The 26772-nt window shown below is 38.9% G+C and overlaps 1 protein-coding gene across 2 annotated transcripts in view; it reads left to right on the top strand.

The window, feature by feature from the left end:
- Positions 1-7949: 7949 nt before the first annotated feature.
- LOC108718108 (major facilitator superfamily domain-containing protein 1) overlaps positions 7950-26772 on the top strand; it is a 30078-nt gene continuing 11255 nt past the window's right edge. Inside the window, exons 1-15 of one of the 2 annotated variants that reach the window (XM_041564911.1) lie at positions 7950-8181; positions 10619-10671; positions 11823-11935; positions 12933-12975; positions 15584-15651; positions 16113-16221; positions 16434-16536; positions 17359-17457; positions 18168-18279; positions 18867-18923; positions 20481-20637; positions 20804-20901; positions 21756-21868; positions 22657-22704; positions 23241-23301. In XM_041564911.1, coding sequence (XP_041420845.1) covers positions 8043-8181; positions 10619-10671; positions 11823-11935; positions 12933-12975; positions 15584-15651; positions 16113-16221; positions 16434-16536; positions 17359-17457; positions 18168-18279; positions 18867-18923; positions 20481-20637; positions 20804-20901; positions 21756-21868; positions 22657-22704; positions 23241-23301 — 1373 coding nt within the window. In that variant the 5' untranslated portion in view covers positions 7950-8042. The remainder of the gene's footprint in view (positions 8182-10618; positions 10672-11822; positions 11936-12932; positions 12976-15583; positions 15652-16112; positions 16222-16433; positions 16537-17358; positions 17458-18167; positions 18280-18866; positions 18924-20480; positions 20638-20803; positions 20902-21755; positions 21869-22656; positions 22705-23240; positions 23302-26772) is intronic. The other variant, XM_041564910.1, reaches the window with a different exon arrangement.

The raw sequence follows: 26772 nt of genomic DNA, 5'->3' as shown, positions 1-26772 counted from the left end.
CTGGAGGTCGGATTAGTAAAAACAAAGCAAGAACATTTTGTGGCAAAATCAGGTGACAAATAACTGCCCTAAATGTTTATAGACTACAGGGCACGGTACTATTTAGGGCACAGTCACACTGTGTGATTCTGCAATAAATGTTGCAAGGCTAACTGAACAGAGGCAGCCAGACAGGGTCCATGTTACTGTATCTTTCACACCAACCCAAAATGTCACCATTTGTCTTTGTAGGAGAACTAAACCCAAAAAATGAATGTGGCTAAAAATAGCATATTTTATATACTGAACTTATTGCACCAGCCTAAGGTTTCAGCTTGTCAATAGCAGCAATGATCCAGGACTTCAAACTTGTCACAGGGGGTCACCATCTTGGAAAGTGTCTGCGGCACTCACATGCTCAGTGGGCTCTGAGCAGCTGTTGAGAAGCTGAGCTTAGGGGTTGTCACAAATTATCAAGCAGAAAATGAGGTATGTCTGCAATATGAGCTGATGCTATAGGGCTGCTTATTACATTCTGATGCTAGCTGTACTGATTTCTATGCTGCCATGTAATAATCATCTGTATTAATTATTAATCAGCCTTATAGTGTGACATTTCTATTCTATGTGTACTGTATATTGTGAGTGGGTCCCTAAGCTCAGTAAGTGACAGCAGCACAGAGCATATGCAGTGAATCAGCAGAAAAGAAAATGAGGAGCTACTGGGGCATCTTTGGAGACACAGATCTTTACTGCTAAAGGGCTGTGGTTGCCTTGGGATGGTACAGACCTCCAGAACATTTCTAGCTACTTCTTTGGTTTAACTTTTCTTGTCCTTTATCACCAGGCACAAAACCACAGGCATCATGACAGTTAGAGGGTAGTAGGCACTAAATGGCAAAGTGGTAGCACGAAAACTGTGGGCAATAAGAATGTGATAGCAGCAAACATACTAGTGCAGGCATCAGCACACATTCTAGGTTATTGGAGCAGCTTGTTTATATAAACTATAGTAGAATTTCTGAAGCAAACACACCAGTTTTACCAGTGCAGGCGAACAGTATATTATATTGTTATTCCTTTAAAACGCTTTCATTTTTTTGTGTTATTGTTCCTTTAAAGGGCACTGTCACCAGGAAACATGCTTTTCAAACTGTGATTAGTAAAGTTAATAGTTTTCCTGAGGAGTATCCTTTTGAAATCCATTTTTAACATAGAAAATATATATTTTTTATATTTTTTATATTTCATTTTGAAATTTGCCATGAGTCAAGCCATTTTAATTTCCAAAGTCCCCTCAGCCTTGTGACTTCATAACATGGAAGTCTTTTTATTCTATGAAGAACAATTGTATCATCATGCAAAGGAGCTACTCTAACAAGGTAGGGTAATGTATGTGTTATTGCAGAGCCCAAAATGCCTTAACTGCAATGTAATTTCACCTTCCTATTTGGTAAAATTTCTGCAAATTTTTAATCTGATTTGTAAATTTTACAGTGAAATAGGCAGGTTTTGCTCGTCACTATTCGGGAGACAAAAGGCACAAACTGCATTTTCTCCACTAGACATTCCTGCCAGAATCCCATCCCATTCCATGCAGCCTACATCATAACTGACTCTGCTATAATGGATGTAAAACATTTGTACTATGCAAAGTGTTTATTCACCCTAAGGCAGAGTTTCCAAGGGACCCAAACTTAGTTATAGAACTAATTTTGCAGACGATAAATTGATTTACTTATCTTGTGTAATAGCTATTTTCTATGTAAAATTTCCCTGTATTCAGTATAATCATGGAGACCCACCCTAAACAGTATGCATACCCATTTTTGGGTCCCAAACCATGGGTTACGAATCCCTTTCTTTAGGGGTATGTGTTCAAAATAATAGCCGCCTGTTAAAAAAAACTGAATAAAGATCAGAATTCTTATAATATCTTTTATTTCCATACACACAAATGCTTTGGGAACACTGCACATTCTGTTCCAAAACAAAGCATGAAGAAAAATGTATCAAATTTGTGTTATTCTTTTACAAAAAGTGAAGATAAGGGAATATTAGGGCTCTTACACGGGTGTTGCATGCTGAGTGTTTAAAGACTTTTTTCCCCCGCACTTAAGCACGTTTTTTTTCCCTGTTCAAAAACGCAACCCTTTATTCCGTTGAAAATGCCGTATACTGTATCTGAATAAACGCACTTAGACGCAAATGAAGTAAAATGCAACTCAGAGCACTCATGAGGACAACCTAGCAGGATGTAATGGAATCAATTAGTGAATAGGTTTTTTCATGCTGAAAGATATGTTTTAACGTGCATCAAACACATAAATACCACAGGAAAAAAACCCTTGTGTAAGAGCCTTAATGCTATTGCAAAAATTAGCAGTGTCTGCATTCTTCTTTAGCAACTCAAACATTCACTGTATAAACTGAAAAGTGTTTCAATATTTTGCTTTCCTTTGAATCACTGAACTAATATTTAGTTGTATAATCAGTGTTTCTGAGATCTGCTGTACATCTGTGTTGCATGGAGTCCACCAACTTCTGGCACCTGCTACATTACACAATTCTTCTGCATTTCTTGCTTTTGCCTCAAGAACAGCATTTTTATGTCACCCCCACAAGTGTATAATACAGTACCTCTGCATATGATTAAACACCTTAGGGGCCCCTAACAATAATTTTTAAATGTTAACAAACCCCCAGACTTACGTTCCATAGGGATCATAGGTCAGGCAGAGTATGGCAAACACAGGGTGCAAAGAGCAGACAAAGTATGACACACACAGGGAGCATAGGGAAGACAGAACAGAGCAGGAGACATTTAAATCAGGACCAGTCTAATATGTACTACATACAGCGACACAGTGCTGGTGCCCCATTGGCATTTTGAATAAAGTGTGAACAGGTGAACAATGTGGGCAGTTTCAGTCTGGATCTCAGGTAGAACAGTACAGGCCTTTAGGATTTGAACAATAGAGGTGTCACAAGTGTGAACAATGCAGGAGGATCACAGGTGTGAACAATACAGGGGACAGTCCTGTCCTATGTGAATCTATTCTGCTGGCAGTTCAGTGACTGGCCAGTAGATGTCACTATATAAAAGGGTAAAGGTTTTCCTATGCCCCAGTGAATGTGTTAGCCAGCAAGGCTGGGTCCTTTTTCCCATAGGAGAGGGGGAGTAGTTCCCCAGAGGTTATAAAAACGGATGTTGCCATGCGTTCTGCCTCTGTCCAGTGTACCCATTGGAAGTGGGGTGTAAAAACAAAGCAAGAACAAAAATTTCACTTGCACTTGAAGGCGGATCAATGTAGGGATATACCCTTACACTTTATTGGTAGAAAGGTGCAATGTTTCGGGGATGTCCCCTTTGTCAAGCATGTGCTTGTGCATGGCTTTTTTTATATGGATATGTGGACTTAACTGCAGCAAATGGTGCTAAAAATTGAACAATATTATGCACAATATATGAGGCAATGACAGCCTCATCCAAATGTGAAATTTCTGTACTGTGTCAATATTTTTTTAAATAAAGATTAAATACAATATATCACTATGGGCCATGCATTCTTTCTGCATATATTTCTGTGGTCTGCAATTACTACATTGTGTGTTCAGCACCAAGGTGAGAATTATTTGGGTAGTATCCACAGTGCATAGGTTGGCATGCTTTGGACTGACTCTTTACTGGGTAGAGTCCTCCACGCTGTTACTCTTCTTCAGCTTTCTCTAACAAACTGCCCTGGTCTAAGACTACTGCCAAATTGAATTTAAATATTTGTGGCTGCCCCTCCCTGCTTTCTTTGGTGATGGCAGGCACAGGTTATTTAAGTAGTGTGTCAAGTTGGGCTGGCAGAGGTTAGGGTCAGCTTGCTTATCACTATTACTGAAGCTTGTGTCTCCTAGTCAATGCAAGTCTATGGTAAGGAAGCTTTTGACAAATTGGATTTCAGCCACAGACTTTATTTACCTTAATGACAAACACTCTTCTGGATTGACATAACATTTTAAAAGGAGAACTAAAGGCTACTAAAGTATATGCTCCATTCTATATTGTGAACTTTCTGCTCTTGCCCAGAAGTTCAGCAGCCTTATAAAGAAATGAAACAAGTGTTCAAGTTTCTTCACAGCAGCTCCACATCTTTGAATGTCAGTGGCACTGCACATGCTCAGTGTTGCTCTTGAGAAGCTAAGCTTAGGCGTTGTGGGAAATCATCAGCAGAAAAAAAATAGGTTATCTGCTATGTAATGTGAATCTTAGCCTTTTATTGAGACTTTGCTCACCTGACTAAGCTCAGGTCATCAGAAACAACAAAATGTGTTAATATGGGCATTGTCGAAGGTAACAGGGGTGTCCAAACTCTTTGCAACGAGGGCCAGATTTGGTGAGGTGAAAATGTGTGGGGTCTGACCATTCAGCCTGACACCGCAACACATTTCCGAGCTAGCTTGCGACCAGGAACATTCCAGGATCATTCACTCCCGGAGGTGGATGCGTACACGGCGTTTAGGTAGTGGAGAAGTGGAGTCTGTTTGGACTCATTCTCTGCGCCTCATTTAAACAAGGAATTGCATACTGTAGCAGTAATATTTACTTGGTAATGGCAAATCTATCCATGTTAATACCTAAGGGATGAATGGGCATTAACATACTCAGTGAATAGCAAATGTGCTGCATGGACAGCAAAGGGGAGCCATGGTTAGAATGTTTGCCCTGTGCTACTGGGGTCATGATTTTAATCCCTATCAGTGTGATACTTTGGGAATGTGTCAGTGCATGGGTAGCAATGAAATCAAGTAAAAAAGATATTGCAGCACTTTACTATATAAATGATGCACTCCTCTTGTTGTGAATCAGACTAGAAATACATCAGGAGATAAGCTGCAAGCACATTCATATTACACCATAGAATTGATATTACCACTACACTGCAGACATCTGAACGCATAGCCAAAAAACAATTCAATTAAAATACATGATAATTTATATTTAGATCATTTGAATAAAGCCAGAACAGCTTAATGTGTATATCTGATCACCAGCAGATCTGGGTCCCTTTTCTTATAAAAAAAAACGTATAGGTTTGGGGTTAGGGGATGTACAGTATAATGTCCACCACCAGCAATCATGGTTGCTGGTGAATATATAAAATATAAACATGAACAGAGTGGCAATTTCATGTATACCTCCAGAACTCATAGCAGAGAACTCATGGCACAGAGATGATTTCATATATAATTACCCCCAGAAGGCATAGCAGGATGGCTCAGAGATTATTTCATATATAAATACCCCCAGAACTAATAGCAGTGACAGATTCATTGAAGGCAAGGAAAGAGTTAACGCATTCACTGTGGGAGAAACACTAGGCAAATCTGTGCAAGGGACAAGCTGATAAGGGAAGTGTCTGGGAGAAGCACCAGGCAGTGCAATTAATAAAATCAGCTCACCAGTTTTCTGCTACAGTTCAGAGGGAGAGGGGGGATCTGCAGTGTAGCCATGCCAGACACCACTATTTTTTTCCTCAGCCAAGTCCCTACAATTGTGGCCGGGAAATCCAAATAACCCTTCTATTAACCACTCACTGCAGCTCTTACTCAGTCTGCCTGCTCTCCCTCTGTCTAACAGTCGCCTGGCCTCAAATGCCTCTCATGCTGCCTGGATCCCATCCCAACAGTCACTGGACTTTACACACAGACATCTCAAAAAGCAGTCTGCCCACAGCTCTGTACAGGTTTCTGTGGAGAGAATAAAAATAAGCCTTATGGGAGTAGACAAAACTTAAGGTGGCCATACATGGAGAGATCCGCTCGTTTGGCGATGTTGCCAAACGAGCGGATCTCCCTCCGATATGCCCACCTTGAGGTGGGCAATATCGGGCTGATCCGATCGTGGGCCCTAGGGCCCAACGATCGGATCCTAACGATGCCTAACAGGCGGTCGGATCGCGGGACTGCATCAACGAATAGATGTGGCCGCGATCCGACTGGATTTTATGTCCCATCCGATCGAGATCAATGAAGCCCGTCGGGGGGCCCCATACACGGGCCAATAAGCTGCCGTCACGGTCTGTCGGCATCTTTTATCGGCCCGTGTATGGCCACCTTTACTGTGCTTTGCTCCTCTCCTGCCCAGCTACCTCGTTTCCTTTGTTATGCTGCCACCTTCTGTTCAATACTAAACAAATCTCCAGGGCTGTTTTAGTTCATATTTGTGCGGATACAAAGAAGGGAGCTGCACTGGGGATTGGGAGATTTAAACAGCTCTCAGATGATACTGTGCCTGCTTTCGCAAAAACAGACACTGAAGTGCACTTGCACTGAAGGCACTTCTGTATAAGATTCTTAGGCTAGCGACACACATGGCTGATGATTGTTTTTTTGCCAACTGTATTTTCCCTTACTGTGTTCTTCAGGGCTCAAACTAGGAGGAGGCAGCAGGCCAGGATTTGTGGCGAGGCTACAAAGAGCCAGGCTTAGGGCCACATTCATTCTACGAAGCGCTACCAGCACATGCATGCTAGACCCTGAGGCACAAAGACAGGGGCCATGGGACCCTGAGGCCTCGCCCATGTCCTAATGCAACAGTAGGGGATTTGGTCAGTGGCATAACTAGATATTAGTGGGCTAAAACAATTGCATCTGCACTCCGGTCTTTGATCAAACTTTTAATTTGTGCAAAAGGCAACGTTTCTGGCTATTCCAGCCCGAAAAGTTGCCGTTGTTGCACAAATTAAAAGTTTGATCAAAGATCAGAGTGCAGCTGCAATTGTTTAATCTGTGTGTAGAGAACCTGTGCAGAGAGGAGTACAGCGTGCACCCGAGGCTTCAAACAGTGAGTTGTGTGAGTGTGGCACTTTACTTTGTATAGATATTAGTGGGTCGCACAGAAAATAATTTTTCAGGCCCTCAAAATGTCTAAATGTTGACATGTTTTACCAATATTTATTGAAATTGTATATGAATTATGGCCTCAGGGCCCTTATAGTTCCTGGGCCCCCCTGCAGCTGCAGGGTCTGCTTCCTCTGTAGTTATGCCCCTCGGTGCTTGCAGGGGGGAGGGGTTACGACATTGTGGAGTGTGACTGGAGTTTGAGTGCGCAGTGTTGGGGTTGTGTTTGGGCTAACAGGCGGAATGGACTTGCCTTGGATGCCCTCCCCTGTAGGCCCAGTATTGCTGTTCTATGTACATTATTACATGTAACAAGCACATGACAGAGGGGAAGTTTTGGGTGGGACATTTCAGGGGGCTGGCTGGGCCATGAAGGTACTAAAGTGTTTTAGATTTGGAGAGCAAGCAGGATATGGAGAATGGAATGAGGAAGATTGGTTGGCTCAAAGATGGTTGGGGTAAAATAAATAGGGATTCCAAATGTACTTGCCAGTATATATGTAATGAAGGCCCTGGGCCCCTGGCTGATATTTGACTAGTTGGCAATGGGTGGCAACAACCCTAGTGACAGCTATTAATTGCTTTAACAACCATTACTTATGTGGCATACTCCCAGCATGCAGTGGGGTAATCCAGCAACATTTGAACAGGGCAACACTGTTATGTAGGGTTTCCACCTTGCCAGTAAAACCGCTGCTTGATGCCAATGTTATTAAAACAATAACAATATAGGAAGGCCGGTATATTTTTTCCAGAAAAGGTGGCAAGCCTGTGTAAGATAAATAATGCTACAGGCCAGTGTATGAATAACTAGATGAACTGTACACTTGCCATTTAGACAATGTGAATGAGGAATAAACTTTGTAAAGAAATGCGGGAATGAGCAAGTAAATACAATTTAGTCCAGCTGCACAGATATAAATGCACAATAACTATATATCATAGTAACCCCCCACTGCGCATATCTGCTGACCGATCATAAACATGAGACTATTAATTAGCAACAATCAAAAGTTATTTCCCTTTTTGACTAGAAAAAGTCCCCGTCCAATAAATCGCGCTCTTTCCGGTCACCTGACAGTTCTTCCACCCAACCCAATCCCCATAGTTTTCTGGTCACATGGCTAGACTTGGCTTCAGGCCTGCCGTGGTCACATGACACTTCGTGAAACATGGCGGATTATGAGGATCGTGAAGCGCTCCTTCCTGGAGCTGCCGGGTCTCGAAAGAGAGACATGGCAGCAATCTGCGACCCCAGCCGCTTTGCGCACAGAGTGGTGGTATTGGCTCTTATGTGCTTCCTGGGATTCGGTAAGTGGAGCTGGGACGTGTCGGCAGGCAGAGCTACAGGTCATTAGAGAGATAAAGATCTGTGCAGGGTTGTTGCTCAGCCAGTCTCAAACCAAACAACAGGAATGCGGAAACTTCCTACTGGGGATTGGGGGTCACTTATCCTCTATGGAAAGCTATACTGACTGGGAGGGATGTAGTTATTGCACTCCTGCAAGGGCCAATCTTTAGTGCCCTGGCTATAGTTCCCTGGCTATAGTTCCCTGGCTATAGTTCCCTGGCTATAGTTCCCTGGCTATAGTTCCCTGGCTATAGTTCCCTGGCTGTGTCGTTCGCTGGCTGTATCGTGCCCTGGCTTCATAGTGGCCTGGCTATACCTATAACTTGCTTACTGTCAGCATCTGTATATCTGATGCCAGTGGGCTGCAAACTGCTAGAAAAGTTCTGTAAGGGCTCATTTTCCTACCCCGCTGAATGATCAATTTGCAGCCGATAGTGGATTGCAGGGCTTCTATCAGGGTAATTAATCTGTGCTTCACCTATTGTTTTATTTATAAAATAATCCATATTCCATTTTTTTTCTTGCTAAAAGTCAGTAAGCCCCCTTGTTCGACATGAGTGAAATAAATAAGGCTTTTGCTGAACAAACAATTTGCCTATTTTTTTAAATGAAAGTTATAGTGACGTGTTCGGAAAACCTAAAGGATGCATGTGTTTTCTCACTGGCAATTTACATTATTGCTGTTGGGAAAACATTTGCAGAAGATTAGTTGCTTGTATAAGAGGAGATTGAATGATATGACTATTCTTCTAGTGTGCCATAGTCCTTACTTGTTTAAGGCTAACATCATATGTATAGCTATTTTAGCTGGTTGAGAAATGCCAGTGGCCCCCGCCCCACATCAGCCCCAAAATTATAAGCAGTTAGGGCTATATTTTCTTTATAGGCAGCTTTAGGTGGAGGCCCTTGGATAGTAATAGAGAATGAAAGCCTGGCATAACAGTTTTTATTTTACAGCCCCCACCGAACCTCACCAGTTTGCTCTCCCCCAAATCCTGTTATCTTTGCCTAAGTAGTGCAGTAGGGTTGTAGGGCTCCATCTTCTGCTGCGAAATCTACTACTGTAAGCAATTGGCGACACGGAGTATGTGCGGTTAAAGTCAATTCAGATTTTGCTTCATATCATGCTCATGCTCATGCTCTATAACTGCAGTGACTTGGGAAATAAAATTGAGATAGTGCCCCTCAAATCTGCTGCATTTTGTTTTTTTTGTTTTTTTTCCAAAAGGCAAGGAAAACAAGGTGGATTTGGGGGCAGACTGGTTTCTGTAGGGCAGGGGTCCCCAACTTTTTTTTTTACCCATGAGCCACATTCAAATGTAAAAAGAGTTGGTGAGCAACACAAGCATACATTGTCCATTGGGTGCCAAATAAGGGTTGTGATTAGCTATTTGGTAGCCCCTATATGGACTGGCAGTTTACAGATAATGTGGTTATGTGAGGCTTTTTTTTTTTTGTCAAATTCTGTTTATCTTTTCAACAGACAAAAAATAAAATTTATTTACAATCAAAATTGCCAAGTTTATGCTTCCATTTATTTAACAACTCAGTTTTGTGAAAAGTCATTGTCAGTCAGTCAGTCAGTGAGAGGGAGGGGAGGGTGAGTTACCATAAAGTCACACTACTATCTAACATCAAAGAACCTTAATCCAAGACCAGAGCCCACCTCCCTTAAACCGGTACTGTTTTCCCTGTATGTCTGCCATACCCATATTGCTCAGTTAGTTATCAGGTTGTCTAATGCCAGCCATTTTGCTCATAGCGATTCAAATTTATTCAGGCAGTTTCTAGAAATATATATTGCTTTAACATGTGGTAGGTTAGAATTGACAAGGTGCTTCCAGTCCCTAATCCGTGGGGCCTGTGTTGCCTTCCATTGAAGTAGGATTAGTTTCTTAGCAAAAAATAGGAGTTGTAATAGCAATAGTTTGTCTCTTGTATTTAACGGTATTTGTTAACGGTATTGTTAGTCCCAATAGACTCAGTCTTGGCGTGGCAGTGTGTGGGAAGCCCAGATGAATATGCAAGAAGTTCCAAATATCTTTCCAATACTTATGTATATGAGAGCATTGCCAAAACATACAATAAAATATACCTTCCTCCGATGTGAGGCTTTTTTAATTCATCTTTGATCTGGCAGAAGGCACAGAATTTTCAACCCAAGACCAGTTATCTCAAACTACAGGAGATGGTTGCAGGTGATTTGGAGTCAAAAGATATAGGCACATTCTGGCTGAAAGGTGCTGCATGTTATATAACTTAATAGGATATTTGGGATAAATAATCAGTTTTGAACTGCTGTACTGATTTTCTTTTTTTTTGTTGTGCTCACAACAATATCGCTATATTCAATATCAATATCACATGTAGGAAGCAAATGTTTGCCTTTTCTTATAGGGAGCTATTTTTGCTATGACAATCCAGCAGCTCTGCAAACACAGGTTCAAGCAGTAAGTAACATTTATTATTTGCTTTATTTTTGGTTTGTTTCCAACTTTCAATAAATAATGAGTCCCCCACACCAAGAATAAACCTGTATGTACTGTAAAGGCGGCCATACACAGATCGGATCATAATGCAAGGAGTACAGGCGGCACCGCGGATCGCGGCACCGCGTCAACGAACAGATGCAGTCCACGATCCCACAGGATTTTTAGCCCTGCCCGATCAAAATCTGGCTGACTTTCGGTCAGATATTGTTTGGGGAAGCCCGTCTGAGGGGCCCATACACGGGCCAATAAGCTACCGACTTGGTCTGTCGGCACCTTTACGGCCCGTGTATGGCCACCTTTACAATGTTTGCTGCCAAGTGTTGTCCAAAATTAAATGATTTATTTTATTAGTTGCATTTATTTTATTTATTACTTCAATGAGCTTCTATTTTCTAAAATATGCCAACCCAGGGGTGCCTTTTATGGGAGCACTGCACTGCCTTCTTTGTTCAGTCTATTATGTGATTATCTAGAACCAGTGCATGCACAGTAAAGTTGGACATTTTACTTTACTGCCCATGTGCTGGTGAGGGACTGCTGAATCAAATGTGCAAGGAGAAGCATAGTTCTCATGGGCAACCAATGAAACCTCTGAGATATTGAACGAAGATGGTGGAAAGGTGACTATATTCTTTAAGTTTCCAACTGGAGCACTTAGAGTATTTCTACATTGATATACTCAATGTTCTCCCTGGCATTTTTTGTAAGTCTGCTCCCACCTCCCTTACAGTAACAGAACATTTTTACAGCCGCTGCAAATTACCAGGGCCAGTAAAGAAGCTGCTCCTAGTCAATTTAAGAGCTTAATGGCCAGTTATTAAACTGTAAATTTAGCTTTTCTAGTGCACACAATCTGCACTAGCGATACGACCCTTGCAGACCCACTTCTCCACTGGAAAGGTGGCATTGTAAAAGCTGGTGCAGAGTCGCCTCCCTCTGTGCTTTGTCAATTTTGTTGAAATGATCCTGATTTATGTATCAAATTGGCTGGGCACAGCAGTTCCAGAGGTTGGCGGCATTGTTTAAAACAGGACAGTTGGCAAACAACTTTCATTCAAACAATATGACCAATCTTTTTACTGTTCTCTTTTTCTTTTTTTGTTATAAAGGACATGAAGGTGAACACAGCAGACTTTATGCAGTTATATGCATTTTACTCTTGGCCCAATGTTGTACTCTGTTTTTTCGGAGGATTTCTGATTGATCGGGTTTTTGGAATTCGGTATGCTTCCATCTGATATTGATTCTTCAATTTGTAACTACTCTATTAGGCATACTTCTATGTATGGTAAACTATTAATGAGACCATATACCTTAAAGTGGACCTGTCACCTACACATAAAAAGCTGCATAATGAAAGTCCTTTGCAAATTAAATATGAAACCCCAAAAAATGTTTTCATTAAAACATCCATACCTGTTATAAAGGTGTTTAAATATCTAAACTGTCAATCAAATATTACCTGCCCCGCCTCTATGCCCGTGGCATAGATGAGGGGCAGTCAATTACTTTTACTTTCCATTCAGCACTTCCTTTATGTCACTGGTCTCCCCACATTCCCCCTTCCCTCCTCAGGCTCTATAATTGTGTAGGGCACTGCAATGGACATTAGGTCCCCCATTCTGGTGCATACACAAGATTTTGGGGTGATACACAATTTCCCTTAATAACAGTGTCCACAAAATGGCTGCTGCCTGCTTGCTGTGATTGTATAAATCCAAGACAGAAGGAAACAAAATTTAAATAATAAATACAGTGTAAGTAACGTTTATTTTGCTCAACTAACATGATAGAAAAGAATTTGAAATTATTTCTTAGGATGACAGGTCCCCTTTAAAGGGGATATATGTAGTGAAAATGAAGAATATATGAATAACAGTACTACAGCTAACATGGCTTGTAATAAAGTGATTTAAAAGGTAGTTTTCACCTATTAAAAATTGCTTTTAGTGTCAGCTCTGCAGTGATCATTGAAGTTTCAGCATAAATGATCACTAGAAATAAATTGGTACCCCACAGCCATCTAAACACTTCTCTTATGTGGGCAAACAACTATTAAACCTTATAACCAGTGTTCTTCACAGCAGAGATCCAAACTCTTCCTTTGGCATTACTCTTCAAACTGCTGCTGTACTGATAAATGTTTAAATATGCCAGTAGCAAGTTACTGAATAAATGTTAACAAGGTGATTGATGCTATTTTTTGTTTGTTTCCCTAGACTCGGCACCATAATATTTAGCCTGTTTGTTTGTGCAGGACAGGTAAGCATAACTTTTTATTGAAAAATTATTTCAACAGCAAGAAGTGAGTAGGAGCCTGTGCACTGACAGACATGGTGCATCCTCAGATGAAACTTTAAACTCATCCGATCATGCGTCCCTCTGATATTCATAGGGTCTTCTTGCCAAAAATCATATGAAACAGTTGTATCCGTATGTGGATTACCATCTTAACTCATAGGCTTTCTATCGCTGTATTCGAATAATCCTATAGCCTTGTATCAGTGGAACACAGGCACAACATTGGTCCTTCAGCGTGCATACAGGTGTAAGTTGGTGTAAATAAAAATATGGTCACTGTGTGCCCTAAAGGGCCATTTGCCCTGCCTGTTATTGTGCGCACACAAGAGGGAACAGACAGGAGCAAATCAGACATGTGTCTGACATTGTAGAAGAAAAACTAGAAAACAATATATGTGCCGTTGGCCTGATGTTTTGTTAATTCAAGTGGTTGAGATACTAAAATAATAGCAAACAATTACCTGTCTGGAGAAGGTAAACAATTTCATGGATACTGGATAAATCGGCAATTAGAAATCTGCACATCATTAGTGTCACTATTGTGTATGTAATATTAAATGAGATGATTACTGCATGTAATCATTGTGTCTCTCTTCTTTGTTTATCACCCCATAACCACAGATAACTTCTAGTTTTCTGCTATACAAACCACTGGAATGCTATGACTAGAAGTCCACTATTTTGGATTCGGCTGAACCCCTGAATCCTGCATGAAAGATTTGGCCAAATACCGAACTGAATTCCGAATCCTAACGTGCATATGCAAATTAGGGATGGGAAGGGGAAACATTTTTTACTTCCTAGTCTTGTGACAAAGTCAAGCAATTTCCCTCCCCGCCCCTAATTTCCATATGCAAAGGATTCGGCCGAATCCAAATCTGTGCATCCCTAACTAGAACACAGTATAATGAAAATATTTTTTCTTATGCAACTAGAAAATGTAGCCACACATAAAAAAAAATAGATTTTTGTAAAACACAGATTATTATATCATATTGATATTATAAACTTCATATTTTTTTTTTAATAGTAACTTTTTATTGAGTTTTCATTAACAACAAGAAGGAAGGAAGTAAAGAAGTAAGGAAGGAAAAGGTAGACATGATAGGATATAAAGACAATTCGCAGTAGACTTATTTAGTCATTGTTGCAGGAGAATCCAACCAAGGAGACCATATTTTATCAAATTTCTGTGGACAACCCCTGGCAATATATGTTAACTTATAAAGTTCCAGCTGGGAATTAATAAGATTAATCAATTTTTTAATCGTAGGAGGAGTTGGTCCCATCCAGTGTAGGGCTACTGTTTTCCTGGCATAGAACAAAAGCGCTCTCATCAATAATCTTGAGTGGATTCTGGGAACCAGAGCATCCGTTATGCCGAGTAGGCAGGTAGCTGGGTTTAGTACTTGTGGTAGATTAAATTCTTCGGCTAAAAACTGCATTATCTTTTTCCAAAATTGCTGTATCACTGGACAATACCATATAAGGTGTATGAAATCAGCATCCGGGGAGTTGCAGCGGGGGCATCTGGAATGCTCCAAGCGGCCCATAAGTTGTAGTTTTGTTGGTGTCAAGTATGTTTGATGTATAATTTTAAATTGAATGAGCCTGTCTCTTGTACTGATAAGAGGGAGATAGAGGCTTTCTTCTAATTCTTCCCAATCATCAGAATCTAAGTGAACACCACTACTTTCCCACTTAAGTTTGACCCTGGGTCTGGGGTCATATTTGTGAGAAGCAATGTGCGTGTACGTCTTGGATACCAGTTTCTGTTTCTCTGGTGGGCTTATTATAGTTTCTACAGTTATTTGTTGTATTTTGGGTGGGTTGATGTGAAATTGCGTGTGGCATAAAAGTTGCAGTTGCAGGTATCTATACACCGACAGATCTGACAATTCCGGAGTTTGTTGGAACTGCTCTAGAGTTTTAAAATTGCCCACTTGTGTTATATGTTGCAGTTGCTTGATTCCAGCCCTTGCCCAGAAGCCCCCTCCTGTAAATTTGTCAAAGTTGCTTAGTGAGGCATTATGCCACAGGGGCATGTCTGGTGAAAAAGAATTGTCCTTATTGGTTGATTTGTACAACGTGTCCCACGATTTCTTAGTGGCATCTAACAATGGAATTAATAATGGTAAGGATTTTTTTGGCCTGTAAAGAGCATGGTGTAATGATTCAATGGAACCGAAGTACAACGCTTCCAGCAGAGAAGCTGGGTTTTCCGTATCAAATGTTTTCCAATTGGGGGCATGTATTGCTTGTGTCGCTAGGTAGTATGATTCATAGTTAGGCATCGCTAAGCCTAGGTGACTTGCGGGGGCATGAAGTGTTGTTCTAGCTACTGTGGGAGTTTTTTGGGCCCACACAAAGTCAGCTTGTGTGCGGTCTATTGTTTGCAAAATTGATTTGGGTATATAGCAGGGTGAGTCAGTGAAGAGATATAAAAATTTGGGAAGAAATACCATCTTGCATATATTATAAACTTCATATTTTACCCGGTTAGACATTGTAGCTCTAAACTAAACTCTAGTCATAAATTTGTGATTATTATATTGTTCTTACTTCCTAGGTCATATTTGCAACTGGAGCTTTAGTTAATGCATTTTGGCTGATGGAAGCTGGACGATTAGTTTTCGGGTAAGTAACAAAAAAAAAGTGAAGGTGCTCTACCATCTTCAGAAACTGCTAATGATTATGCCAGTGGCTGTAATGTAAATCCAAGAACACCTTCCTGGTGGCATAAATTGAGCCCTGGTAGGTGCCAGGATGCTCTTGAGCCCACAGCTGTTGTAAGTGGTATGAGGAAATAATACAGACTGTGCCACAAAAAAAGTTATTGCACCCCTATATTCAAGCAGAGAATGCAGATATTGCAGAAGTGTTTCTGCTGATGTCTATGATCTATTCCTTTGATGCGCAGGCAGAATAATAATATCCCTGTGATTTAGAAGGAGACAGAGGGGTATGTGCGGAATATGCAACCGCTTAATAATAATAATGATGATGATGATAATAATGATATGTAAGTTTTAAAATTGTACTCAATGCATTTCCAGTACTTTCTTTTGGCTTATGGTATTCATTCTTTTACCTTGCAGAATTGGTGGTGAGTCACTAGCTGTTGCACAAAATACCTATGCAGTCAGCTGGTTCAAAGGAAAAGAACTGAATCTGGTATTTGGCCTGCAGCTTAGTATGGCTAGAGTGGTAAGTTCCAATAGTGCATTCTGGAGTTTTGACAAATCATGACTGCAGGATTTTTCACTAAACAACAGTTATACGAATTTTGATTGCTGCTACTTGTAGTGACCTGCTGTGGATCCCTTTAATTTGCTAAATAACATATATGGGTTATGCTTTTTATTTTAATGAATGGGGCAAATTCACTGCAATTTAATAATTTTTGTTTTGATTTTTAGGGCAGCACGGTAAATATGAATGTCATGGGTCTGGTGTACAGTAGGATCAAGGATCATATTGGTGCTGCTGGCTACAGTACCCTTGGCGTAACCCTTATGATTGGTAAGTTTGTGTGATGATGGTTAAAATAATTAAAATATTTACTAAAATCCGAAAATTTTTCACTATGTTCTTAAAACCACTTTGACATTTTTACTGTATTTCTCAATAAACTTGAAAAAATCTGGTGGGGGTAAAAGACTTGATAAAATTGTGGAAAACATCAGAATCATACGATTTCTTTGGATTTGACACCTGAACTCAGATTTTTGTGGATTAACCCCTTGAAAACCACAATTTATTGTACGAAACCCAGGGCCGATCATGATATTTTCCTATTGTAAAGGGGACATCTGCCATTGACTTATACATGAACTCGGCAGGTTTGAGATGGAGTGCTTTTTTTATTCTGACTTTTAGCAGCTTCAGGGTTTAATAAATCAACCAGAAAAAAATCTGACTTTAGTAAATAACCCCCAAAATATCTTTAATCCACTTTTTTTGGTGCATTAAGGTCCGCTTTGCCAAACATGTGAATCATTATTAGAATTGCTTTGCTTTTTATGCAATGCAACATAGTAGATATACTCACACATATTTGTGACTACTAATCTGTAGCTTTATACCTGATACAGTTACCCAGCCATAACTCTGTACTTGCACTACCTGATGCACACTATGCTAGTTTAAAAATCGGGGCAGAGGTTTTTAATATTCAGTAATAAAATTGCTGGCTCACATTGACCCCCACCATTAAACTCCAGTAATGTGCTGAACTTATTAGTAAAAGGTGTTTGAACGAGAGAGACAATATGGAGTGAAGTAGGGAAGTATTAAAAAACAGTATGTATGAATTTAATACACCCTTCATTTGTTGACTTCCAGGGGCTGTTACCTGTATATTTTCTCTGATATGCGCCCTTGCACTTGGTTATCTGGACAAACGTGCTGAAAAAATACTCGACAAAGAGCAAGGGAAAACAGGTTGGTGGAGAGATGCTCATGGGTAAAAGGAATTTTGTTAATATTTATGCAGGAGACTTTTCCATGTTGCTAATTACAATTTAAATATAGACAATCAATGCTTCTGTAGTACAGGTATGGGGATCTCTTATCTGATACTCAATATCAAGAAAACTTTGAATTAGGGCCCATTTTAAGCAAATTATTCTTATTAAGACAATAACTTGTGCTTGACTATAACTAAGCTGCATGAATCCATATTGGTCTCAAAACAATCCTATTAGGTTTATTTAATGTTTACATTTTTAGAAGCCTAAAGGTATGATGATCCATGTTAAAAAAAAAAAAAAAAAAAAAAAAAATTACTGGTCCCAAGCATTGCAGATAATAACTTTTACACCTATATATTGTTTTTCTTATAAAGTATTTGTGTTGGAGCAGCCATATTGCTTTTTCTGCCACATAAATATTACGTAGTTTTGTAAATTGAATGCAATGGTCAGAGTCTTAGGCAGTAAACGATGAACCAGTTTTTTTTCTGTGAACTGTGGCTCTACCCCACATATAAAGAAAAATGTATATTGGACAATATCTGCATTTTTTCCAGTTTAAGAAAAATTTACACCAATTGGAGGGATAAGCTTTAAATAGAAGTCTACCTTTATTAGGGAACACACTCATTTACTGAAAAAGAAATACTAATATTCCTTTTGCATATGTTCATTTATCAGGTGAAGTTATTAAGATAACAGATGTTAAGGATTTTTCCCTTTCGCTGTGGCTGATCTTTATCATCTGTGTGTGTTACTACGTTGCTGTGTTTCCTTTCATTGGGCTGGGAAAGTAAGTGGGTTTTATTTATGTTATCATTTATGGAATTACAGCTGGGCAATGGTTATTTAAATGTTATTTCATATCAACAATGTTTTAGTTCTATATTCAAGGGAAAACTAAGCCTAAAAGATCACAGCTAAAGATTTTGTATTTCATATACTGGACTTACTATAATAGTTTTGCTCTCCAAGTTGTCTGCAGCAACTTCCCATGAGTGACATTGCACATGCTCGTTGTGCACTAGACCATTGTTGAGAAGATAAACTTAGGGGTTGTTGAAAATGATCAAAATGTTATCAGAGGTGAGGTTATATATGTCACAATAACTAATTCCAAAGGGCATGATTATTAATTCTCGTGCAGAATGCACTGTTTTTATACTGCCCTATAAGGTAAATCTATATTATAACAAATCTAACTTGGGACATCTGCATAGGTACAGCTCTAAAGATCTGCTTAAGGACTGTGGTGCTATTATAATATAACTAATTATTTGATAATCGGTTTCTGTGTTTCAGTTTTCTTATGATTTATTTAACTTAATTTATTAAGTTGAACGAACAAATAGCTGTAAGTGGTTGTTCCTTTTATTTCAGGGTTTTCTTCATTGAGAAATTTCAGTTCTCCCCATTACAAGCAGGGGCAATAAACAGGTAGGTTGCTGATTCAGTGTTTCCTCTTGTTGGCTGCAGAATGTTCACAAACAGATAAACAAATCATGTACACTTACTGAAAGTCATTTTTTTATGTAACTTTTTTTATTGATCTTTAGTTACATACAGTACATTCAGCCAAGACCATTACAGTTCAGGGAGTGTAGCAAGTGGAAGCAAACCGTGAACAATACATCAGTAACAGACAGTATTTCATTACAGCAAGGAGCAATTGACCGAGCTAGAGTGAATTTTTTGTTTAGATCTGCCTCAAACCATGGGGTCCAGATTTTTTCATATTTGGGTCCCACTAACTTCATAGGCTTGTTTAATTGGAGGATAGCCTTGTGAACCAATTGTTTTCAAGTCTTGACCGTTGGAAGTCGATTCCCCATCCAGTGCATGGCTATGTTTTTTTCTTGCATAGAATACTCCCAGGAGGCATATAAGAGGAGAGACAATTGCACGGAAGTCGAAATGCTCAGCTAGTACTCAGCTAGAGAATTTTGTTCCAATATCTTATTGGGGACAGGACCACATCATGTGGTAGAAGGTTGCTGGGGAGGTGTTGCACCGGGGACAAGAAAGGTCGCCTTGGCATGTAACTACTGAAAGTCATTTTAACAAATTTTGAAAATAAAACAAATATTTATGGTGCCCATTACTGAAATTTTTACAGTTTAGACAACAGAATTGGATGTACAGGGTCGGACTGGGGGGCCCGGGGCCCACCGGGACTAATGTCCAGGGCCCCCTCCGACCCCTGCCCCCCTACTATGACGTGCCGAGTGCGCATGTGCAGCACCTAAAAAAAAAAATCGAATCCAATCGGGAGAGGGGACTGGCCCGACGGGGGCCCATTAAGGGTCGGGGCCCACCGGGTTTTTTCCAGGTGTCCCGCCAGGCCACTCCGACACTGCTGAGAAAACTCTTAACAATAATAAGAGTCTCTATACACTTCTGAAAATACATAATTTCAGAAGTGTATAGAGACTCTTACTATTGTTAAGAATTTTCAGACTGAATATTCCCTAAAGGCTAATGTAAGACAGGGCTGATCTTAACCTGTGGAAAAACACATGCCCCTATGCTGCCATCTGCAAACTCTCTTGGCACTGAAATCTATTGCGTTTTCCTGCACCTTGCTGATGCAAGGAGCAGATGGCAGTGTAGGGGCTGTTTTATTGACTCCACTTGCCAGAGAGTGCCCCGAGAAATTGGTTGGACATATGTCAGATAGGGAGGTGAATATACCACAACAAAAGTAGTGCCTTATTGCAGTTGCTGATTTAGGGTGACATATCTTAGAGAGGTAGTGCCCCATGTAAATCTTCAAGATTCAAAAGAAAAATAGAATCGGACAGTCTTATAACAGTACAAATGTTTGTCTCTTGCTGTATGTGTATATTGCCTCTTTAGTACTAAAGAAATGAGGAACCTGCTGAGAAATCTCATTATAAATAAAATGTGAACTCAAGTTGGAATTGGTATTTGACTAAACCTATTTCAAATCCTAATTTAACTGTAATTGTATCTTTATTTTATTCCTGCTTTTAGTGTGGTTTATATTATCTCTGCACCGCTGTCTCCTGTGTTGGGATTTATGGTTGACCGGGTTGGAAAGAACATTATCTGGGTTATGTGTGCTGTGGTTGCTACACTTGCATCTCATCTCATGCTGGCCTTTACCTTCTGGAACCCATGGATTGCTATGGTATTTCTTCTTCTCTTCTCTCAAAGTTTATCCTGTGCATTGTTTTTTTTTTTTTTTTCCCATTCATAACATATCATTGTAAATGATATTGCTATTGAAATGTTTAGCCTCAACTCAATCAGAAATGTGTATGATTTCTACATTTCACTTTTTTTTCATTCTACAGAGTCTACTGGGTGTCTCCTATTCTCTTCTGGCTTGTGCTTTGTGGCCCATGGTTGCGTTTGTTGTTCCAGAACACCAACTGGGTACAGCATATGGATTGTAAGTTAATAAGTTAATTCTGTGAATATATAAAGACTAATTATACAGTAAAGAATAATAATACTCCAATAGACCAATTATACACTAATAATATGAAAGTAGTTGTAGTCATTGTAAGGTGGATCAATAACTCATTTCAGTATTGCTTGATGTATCCTAGTAAATTTAAATAAATGCTGATACCTGCAGTTCTATAAGGTTTTACTGAGACTTGATGCTGTCAGCCCTGAATTTTTCATGCAGTGATTCAGAGCTCTCTGGATAAGGGGTTTCCGGGAAAACAGATCCCATACCTGTAATATGTTTAACACAGAGCTAATAGCACAGATCTCTGCCAATTAGTGTTTGAAGACTAAGAAGTACTGGCATGCTGGAAGTAATTTTACATGGGCATAACTGGCATGTAATTTATTGTCATTTCTAGTACAAAGTGTTTTCGGGGCATTATACTTTGCCTGGTGTATATATTAATAGATGGTATTATGTTTTGTTGCCTGCACTTAATTCATTGCTACCAGGACTAATGTAAATTGCAAGTGTTAAAATATATTGCATTGGGTATGTGCCCAAACTAGCCTGGCATATGTTTTCCAACCTGCTATTTACATTTAATTTTGATCACCCATGCTGCAGGACAAAACGTTTTCATTTTACTCAAAGCACATCAGGCTGAATGTGAGACTTGATATCCACTTTTTCATCTGCATTAATAACTTTTGAGGAAGGTTATTTTCTCAATAGCTCTTACCTTTAGTCAATTTACACTACATAGAATTTTTCTATGAACATATGATAAATATATCATTATATATTTACCTGAATTTGTTTCATCCGGTGGATGTTTCCCTTTTCAGCATGCAGTCCATTCAGAATCTGGGGCTTGCTATTATTGCGATTGCTGCTGGTGTCATACTGGATGCCAGGGGATATTTGTTCCTGGAAGTTTTCTTCAGTGCTTGTCTCTGCAGTAAGTTGTTTTTGAAGATAAATATAATGTTTTAGGTATATTTTTAATTATTTGATTATCAATTAAATATTAACTGGCACAAGTAACTGTACTTAGGTTATGCTTGTGGCCCCCTGCCCAGTGATATGCCATTTAGCGGAGTCACCACGATGACTGATGATCCAGTTCATTGTATAAAGAGGTTGTTGATTGGCCAAGAACTGAGTGGGTCTCTTCTGTGTTGATCTTGTCACTTGACAGTCTCATTAGATCAGTGCTGTTTTGCCTCCTGTAACCAAATGACACAAGTGTCTAAATGATTAGGCACTGCCTGCTTACTTGCCTTTTGCTAAATAAAGTTTATATGCATTCATATACCCTTTAATAAGGTAGAGAAAGGTAGAGAAAAACATACTTTACAGAGGGTGTTTAGTTTAACTTGGGCTGAATTCAGCAATATAGCATCTCGGGATTGTTTGTCCATATATTGCAATATATTATATTGATAATGGGTTGAGTGCAGAGGACCTCTTGTAGTTGACTATATGTATTTTGTGGTCACAGCCTCATTGCACCCCCGCCTAATGGTTTTAAAAAATAGTGGAGAGCACAACTTTCCCTTGTTTGTTATATATATATATATATATATATATATATATATATATATATATATATATATATATATATATATATATATATATATATATATATATATATATATATATAGTGATATTTAGCTGCTTTCTTAAGGCATATAAATGCATATTGTTATTGTTTGTTGACTAATGATGTCTTTTTTTTTTTTTCAGTGGCTATTATTGCAGTTGTTATGCTGTATTTTGTGAACCTCCTGAGGGGTAAGCAAGGGTTAAAATATCGAATTTGCTCAATATAGACCCTAAAACACAAGTTTTGTGAGCTAATTGCGGATTATTGTAAACATAAATTTGCCTTTTCTTTAAAGGAGAAGTAAAGCTACAAAAACATGTAAGCCATAATAAAGGGTGCAGTCAACAAACGCGAGTTCGGGGATTTACATTTACTAACTGAGCTGTTTTATTAGGGTCAGGCCACACTGGGCGTGTGATTAGTGCCGGCGTTTTTTCATTTTAGCCGGCGCAGAATGAGGGAAGGCGTTTGGGGAGATTAGTCGCCACAAAAACGAGGTGATTAGTTGCCAGCCGACCAAATCTCCCCAAAACGCCCAGTGTGGTCTGACCCTTATGGCCCTTTATACTCTTTGATAAACAGATATGTGAGATCAGTAGATAACTGATCCCACGAAATAAGTCTGATACACTTATGCTCAGATAACATGCTCAGAATAAATCTGCAGGCACATGGTGCTTGTTGGGTGCATATTTACGATTGTAAAAATGATTTTTACCTTTAGGTGGTGATCTGAATTTATCAGCTTGGGAAAGAGAAAAACTACAGAAACAAGCTGCCATTGAGTAAGTATTGATTTTTTGTGTGAGCTGCAGTGGTTGAGGTGTGTGTGTGTGTCTAGATATAGATATAGATATATAGATATATATATATATATAGATATATATAGATCTATATATATATATATCTATATATAGATCTATATATATATATATATCTATATATAGATCTATATATATATATATATCTATATATATATCTATATATATATATCTATATCTATATATATATCTATATATATATATATATATATATATATATATATATATATATATATATATATATATATATCTATATATCTATATATATATATATATCTATATATCTATATATATATATCTATATATATATATATATATATATATATATATATATATATATATATATATATATATATATATAGATATAGATACTGTTTACTAAATCAAGCTTTGCTGGCTTTGCTGCATTTAAATGAAGTTTCTACCTGCACCATCCATTTTATTGATATTTTTATATATTATAATGATATTATTCACAGTACCGCTGCCGTTAATGCAGCTTGAAGGATTCTATGCCTGTAGTGTTGCCTTAAAACAAATTGGTATGCTGGCTTCATTAGTTGCTGTGACCTTGCTGGTGCAGTGTCAGGTCAGGTGATTATTGCACGGAAATTCATCTGTAAAGGAGTTGTAACTACCTGGCCCACAGGTGCACTGGCATCCACTATTATGTATTTGAGAATATTTTCTAGCGTTTTGCCTCCCTCAAGTTAGGAATCAAATAAGTAACAACGCTATGAGTGCAATTTGTCTTGTGGCAGTGAGCTGTAAACTATGTTATTATGCAAAGATAAAGTTAAGAACAAAAAAGAATGGTGCCAGGAACAACTTGTCTCTTTAAGCTGCTTTGCACTAATTCTGCTTCAACTATCTAAATGTCTATAACTGTGCCGTGCTTCTTTAATATTAGTAGTAGCTTTCTGTTTGCAAGTAAGTGCTAGTGAGTAAAGCGAGCTTTCACCTATAGGTGGCCATACAAAGGCAGATTAAAGCTGTTTATCTGCCAGTGTATGGGTGCTTCCGACGAGTCTTTCCAATCTATATCTGGAATATCGATCAGGGAAGTTTGATTTTTCTGGCTAGCGAGGACCACATCAGCTAGTTGAAGTGGTCCTCATCCAGTAGGTACCAAGGCTCTTTGTTGTTAAAAACCCGATATCACCCTGCCCTTGGTCGGCATATCCGGTAAAGATCCACTCATTTGGCGACCTCGCACCGCAACCTTATCTTGTATGGCCACCTTAAGTCTCCTCTCACAGAGCATGCAAACAGTATTACCACTGGGAAATCTGAGAACATTTCAGTCACTTTTGGCTTCTAATCTCCAATTCTTTGCTCTAAGGAAGATATTCAAAACACTTCAGTTTTGGATGGATTTGTCCTTATTTTTTGTGTGTTTTTTTGCTTATTTGGGAGTTGGTGGCATATATGTAGTGGATCTGCGCAGAAAGTGACTTTGTGTGTGCTGTAGAATGTTCTTGGGGGGTATAGCAGTTTGGCTGAAAGTGAAAGCTCAGCTTGAAGGGTCTAAATGTTTTAGTTTGCTTGCTTGCTTTTGCTTAAAGTGGACCTGTCATCCAGACCTAAAAAGCTGTACAATAAAAGCCCTTTTCAAATTAAACATGAAATCCAAATTCTTTTTTTTTTTAATTAAAGCATTCATAGCTGTTGTAAACTCATTTAAAAATTTCAGCTGTCAATCAAATATGGTATTCCCCCTCCTCTATGCATGTGGTGAAAGCAATTACTTTCACTTTCCATTTAGCACTTCCTAGATATTACTGCTCTCCCCACATTCCCCCAGTTCTTTTAACCATTTAATTGTGTAGCCAGGGCATGGGGAGGAACATCGGGTCCCCAATTCTGGTGCACAAACAAAATTCTAAAATGATGCCAGGCTTGCCTTAATAAGTGTCCACAAAATGGCTCCTGCCTGTTTGCTATAATTATGAATTCCCAGACTGATGGAAACAAGATTCAAATAATTTATTCAGTGCAATTAAAGTTTATTTTGCTTGACTAACATGATAAAATAGGATTTGGAATATTTTTTTTGGGTGATGGGTCCCCTTTAAATGGATACTGTCATGGGAAAAAAATTTTTTTCAAAATGAATCAGTTAATAGTGTTGCTCCAGCAGAATTCACTGCACTGAAATCCATTTCTCAAAAGAGCAGCTGGGAAATTGACAAAATGTCTAGCCCCATGTCAGATTTCAAAATTGAATATAAAAAAATCTGTTTGCTCTTTTGAGAAATGGATTTCAGGGCAGAATTCTGCTGGAGCAGCACTATTAACTGATTCATTTTGAAAAATTTTTTTTTCCCATGACAGTATCCCTTTGTCTTTCAGTTGTGTTTTGCACAATAATAATTATGGCGCAATGTTTCATTGCCCATAGCTGTTTTTCTGTCGAAAAGGAAGATTCTGTCACTCTCAAAGATTAAAAAACAATAAATAGTAATACACATTTACATAAGATAAATTTCTTCTATTGAAGAAAAGGGGTAATGGCTCATTTAAAAAAAAAATGCTTTCCATGTAAGAGTTTTAAATATATAGTGAAATAAGTCATAATACACAAGAGCCCCCTTAGTATCCTGTAAATTCTTATAAACTGTGCTTATTGATGTCACCAGTTATAATCCGTGCCTAGTAAAGAAATTTGTTTAATGACTGGCTGAAACTATAAAAAATAATGACCCCTCTCTTGTAAAATATGAGGCTATTGGAAGTCCTTTCCAAGTTCCATGATCTGTGGAAAAGAAAATAAGGGTAACTTTCTGTCCTCCCTGCCACATTTACCCAAATCACATCAATATCCATTACACACAAGCTCCTCTGAAACATTCTTTGCTGTATTAGTAACTGAAAGCTTGCCATTTATACTATACTATCTTTTGTATACTATACATTTTGTCTATCCAACTATTAAAGAATGAGTGAAATGCAAACTAATGCCATACCTGCTTTTCAGCTTACTGCGTTTCTAGAGTTCTGTCACTCCTTCTTCATCACATCAATTTACCTGTCTGCACCATCTATGCAGAAATAATACCATTTTTTTGGCTCAGTTTGTCCCTATCATATTCACACACACATTATGGTCCATTTCATCCGGAATAAATATAACCAAAGATAGGATACAGCTGTTTAAGTTACTTAGATGAAAATATAATTTAGAAAGCGCACACCCACTTTCTAAATCAATACTAAGGTGCTAATCCACAGGAGACTGCCTAAAGCAGTGATCCCCAACCAGTAGCTCGTGAGTAACATGTTGCTCTCCAATCCCTTTGATGTTGCTCCCATTGGCCTCAAAGCAGGAGCTTAATTTTGAATTCCAGGCTTGGAGGCAAGTTTTGGTTGTATAAAAACCAGTGTACTGACAAACAGAGCCTCAATGTAGGCTGACAATCCACATTGGGGCTGCCA

The sequence above is a fragment of the Xenopus laevis genome, chromosome 5S (assembly GCF_017654675.1).
Source record: "Xenopus laevis strain J_2021 chromosome 5S, Xenopus_laevis_v10.1, whole genome shotgun sequence".
In the NCBI taxonomy this organism is placed as follows: domain Eukaryota; kingdom Metazoa; phylum Chordata; class Amphibia; order Anura; family Pipidae; genus Xenopus; species Xenopus laevis.
The sequence above is the reverse complement of the archived record's forward strand: the minus strand, read 5'-3'. Positions and strand labels throughout refer to the sequence as shown.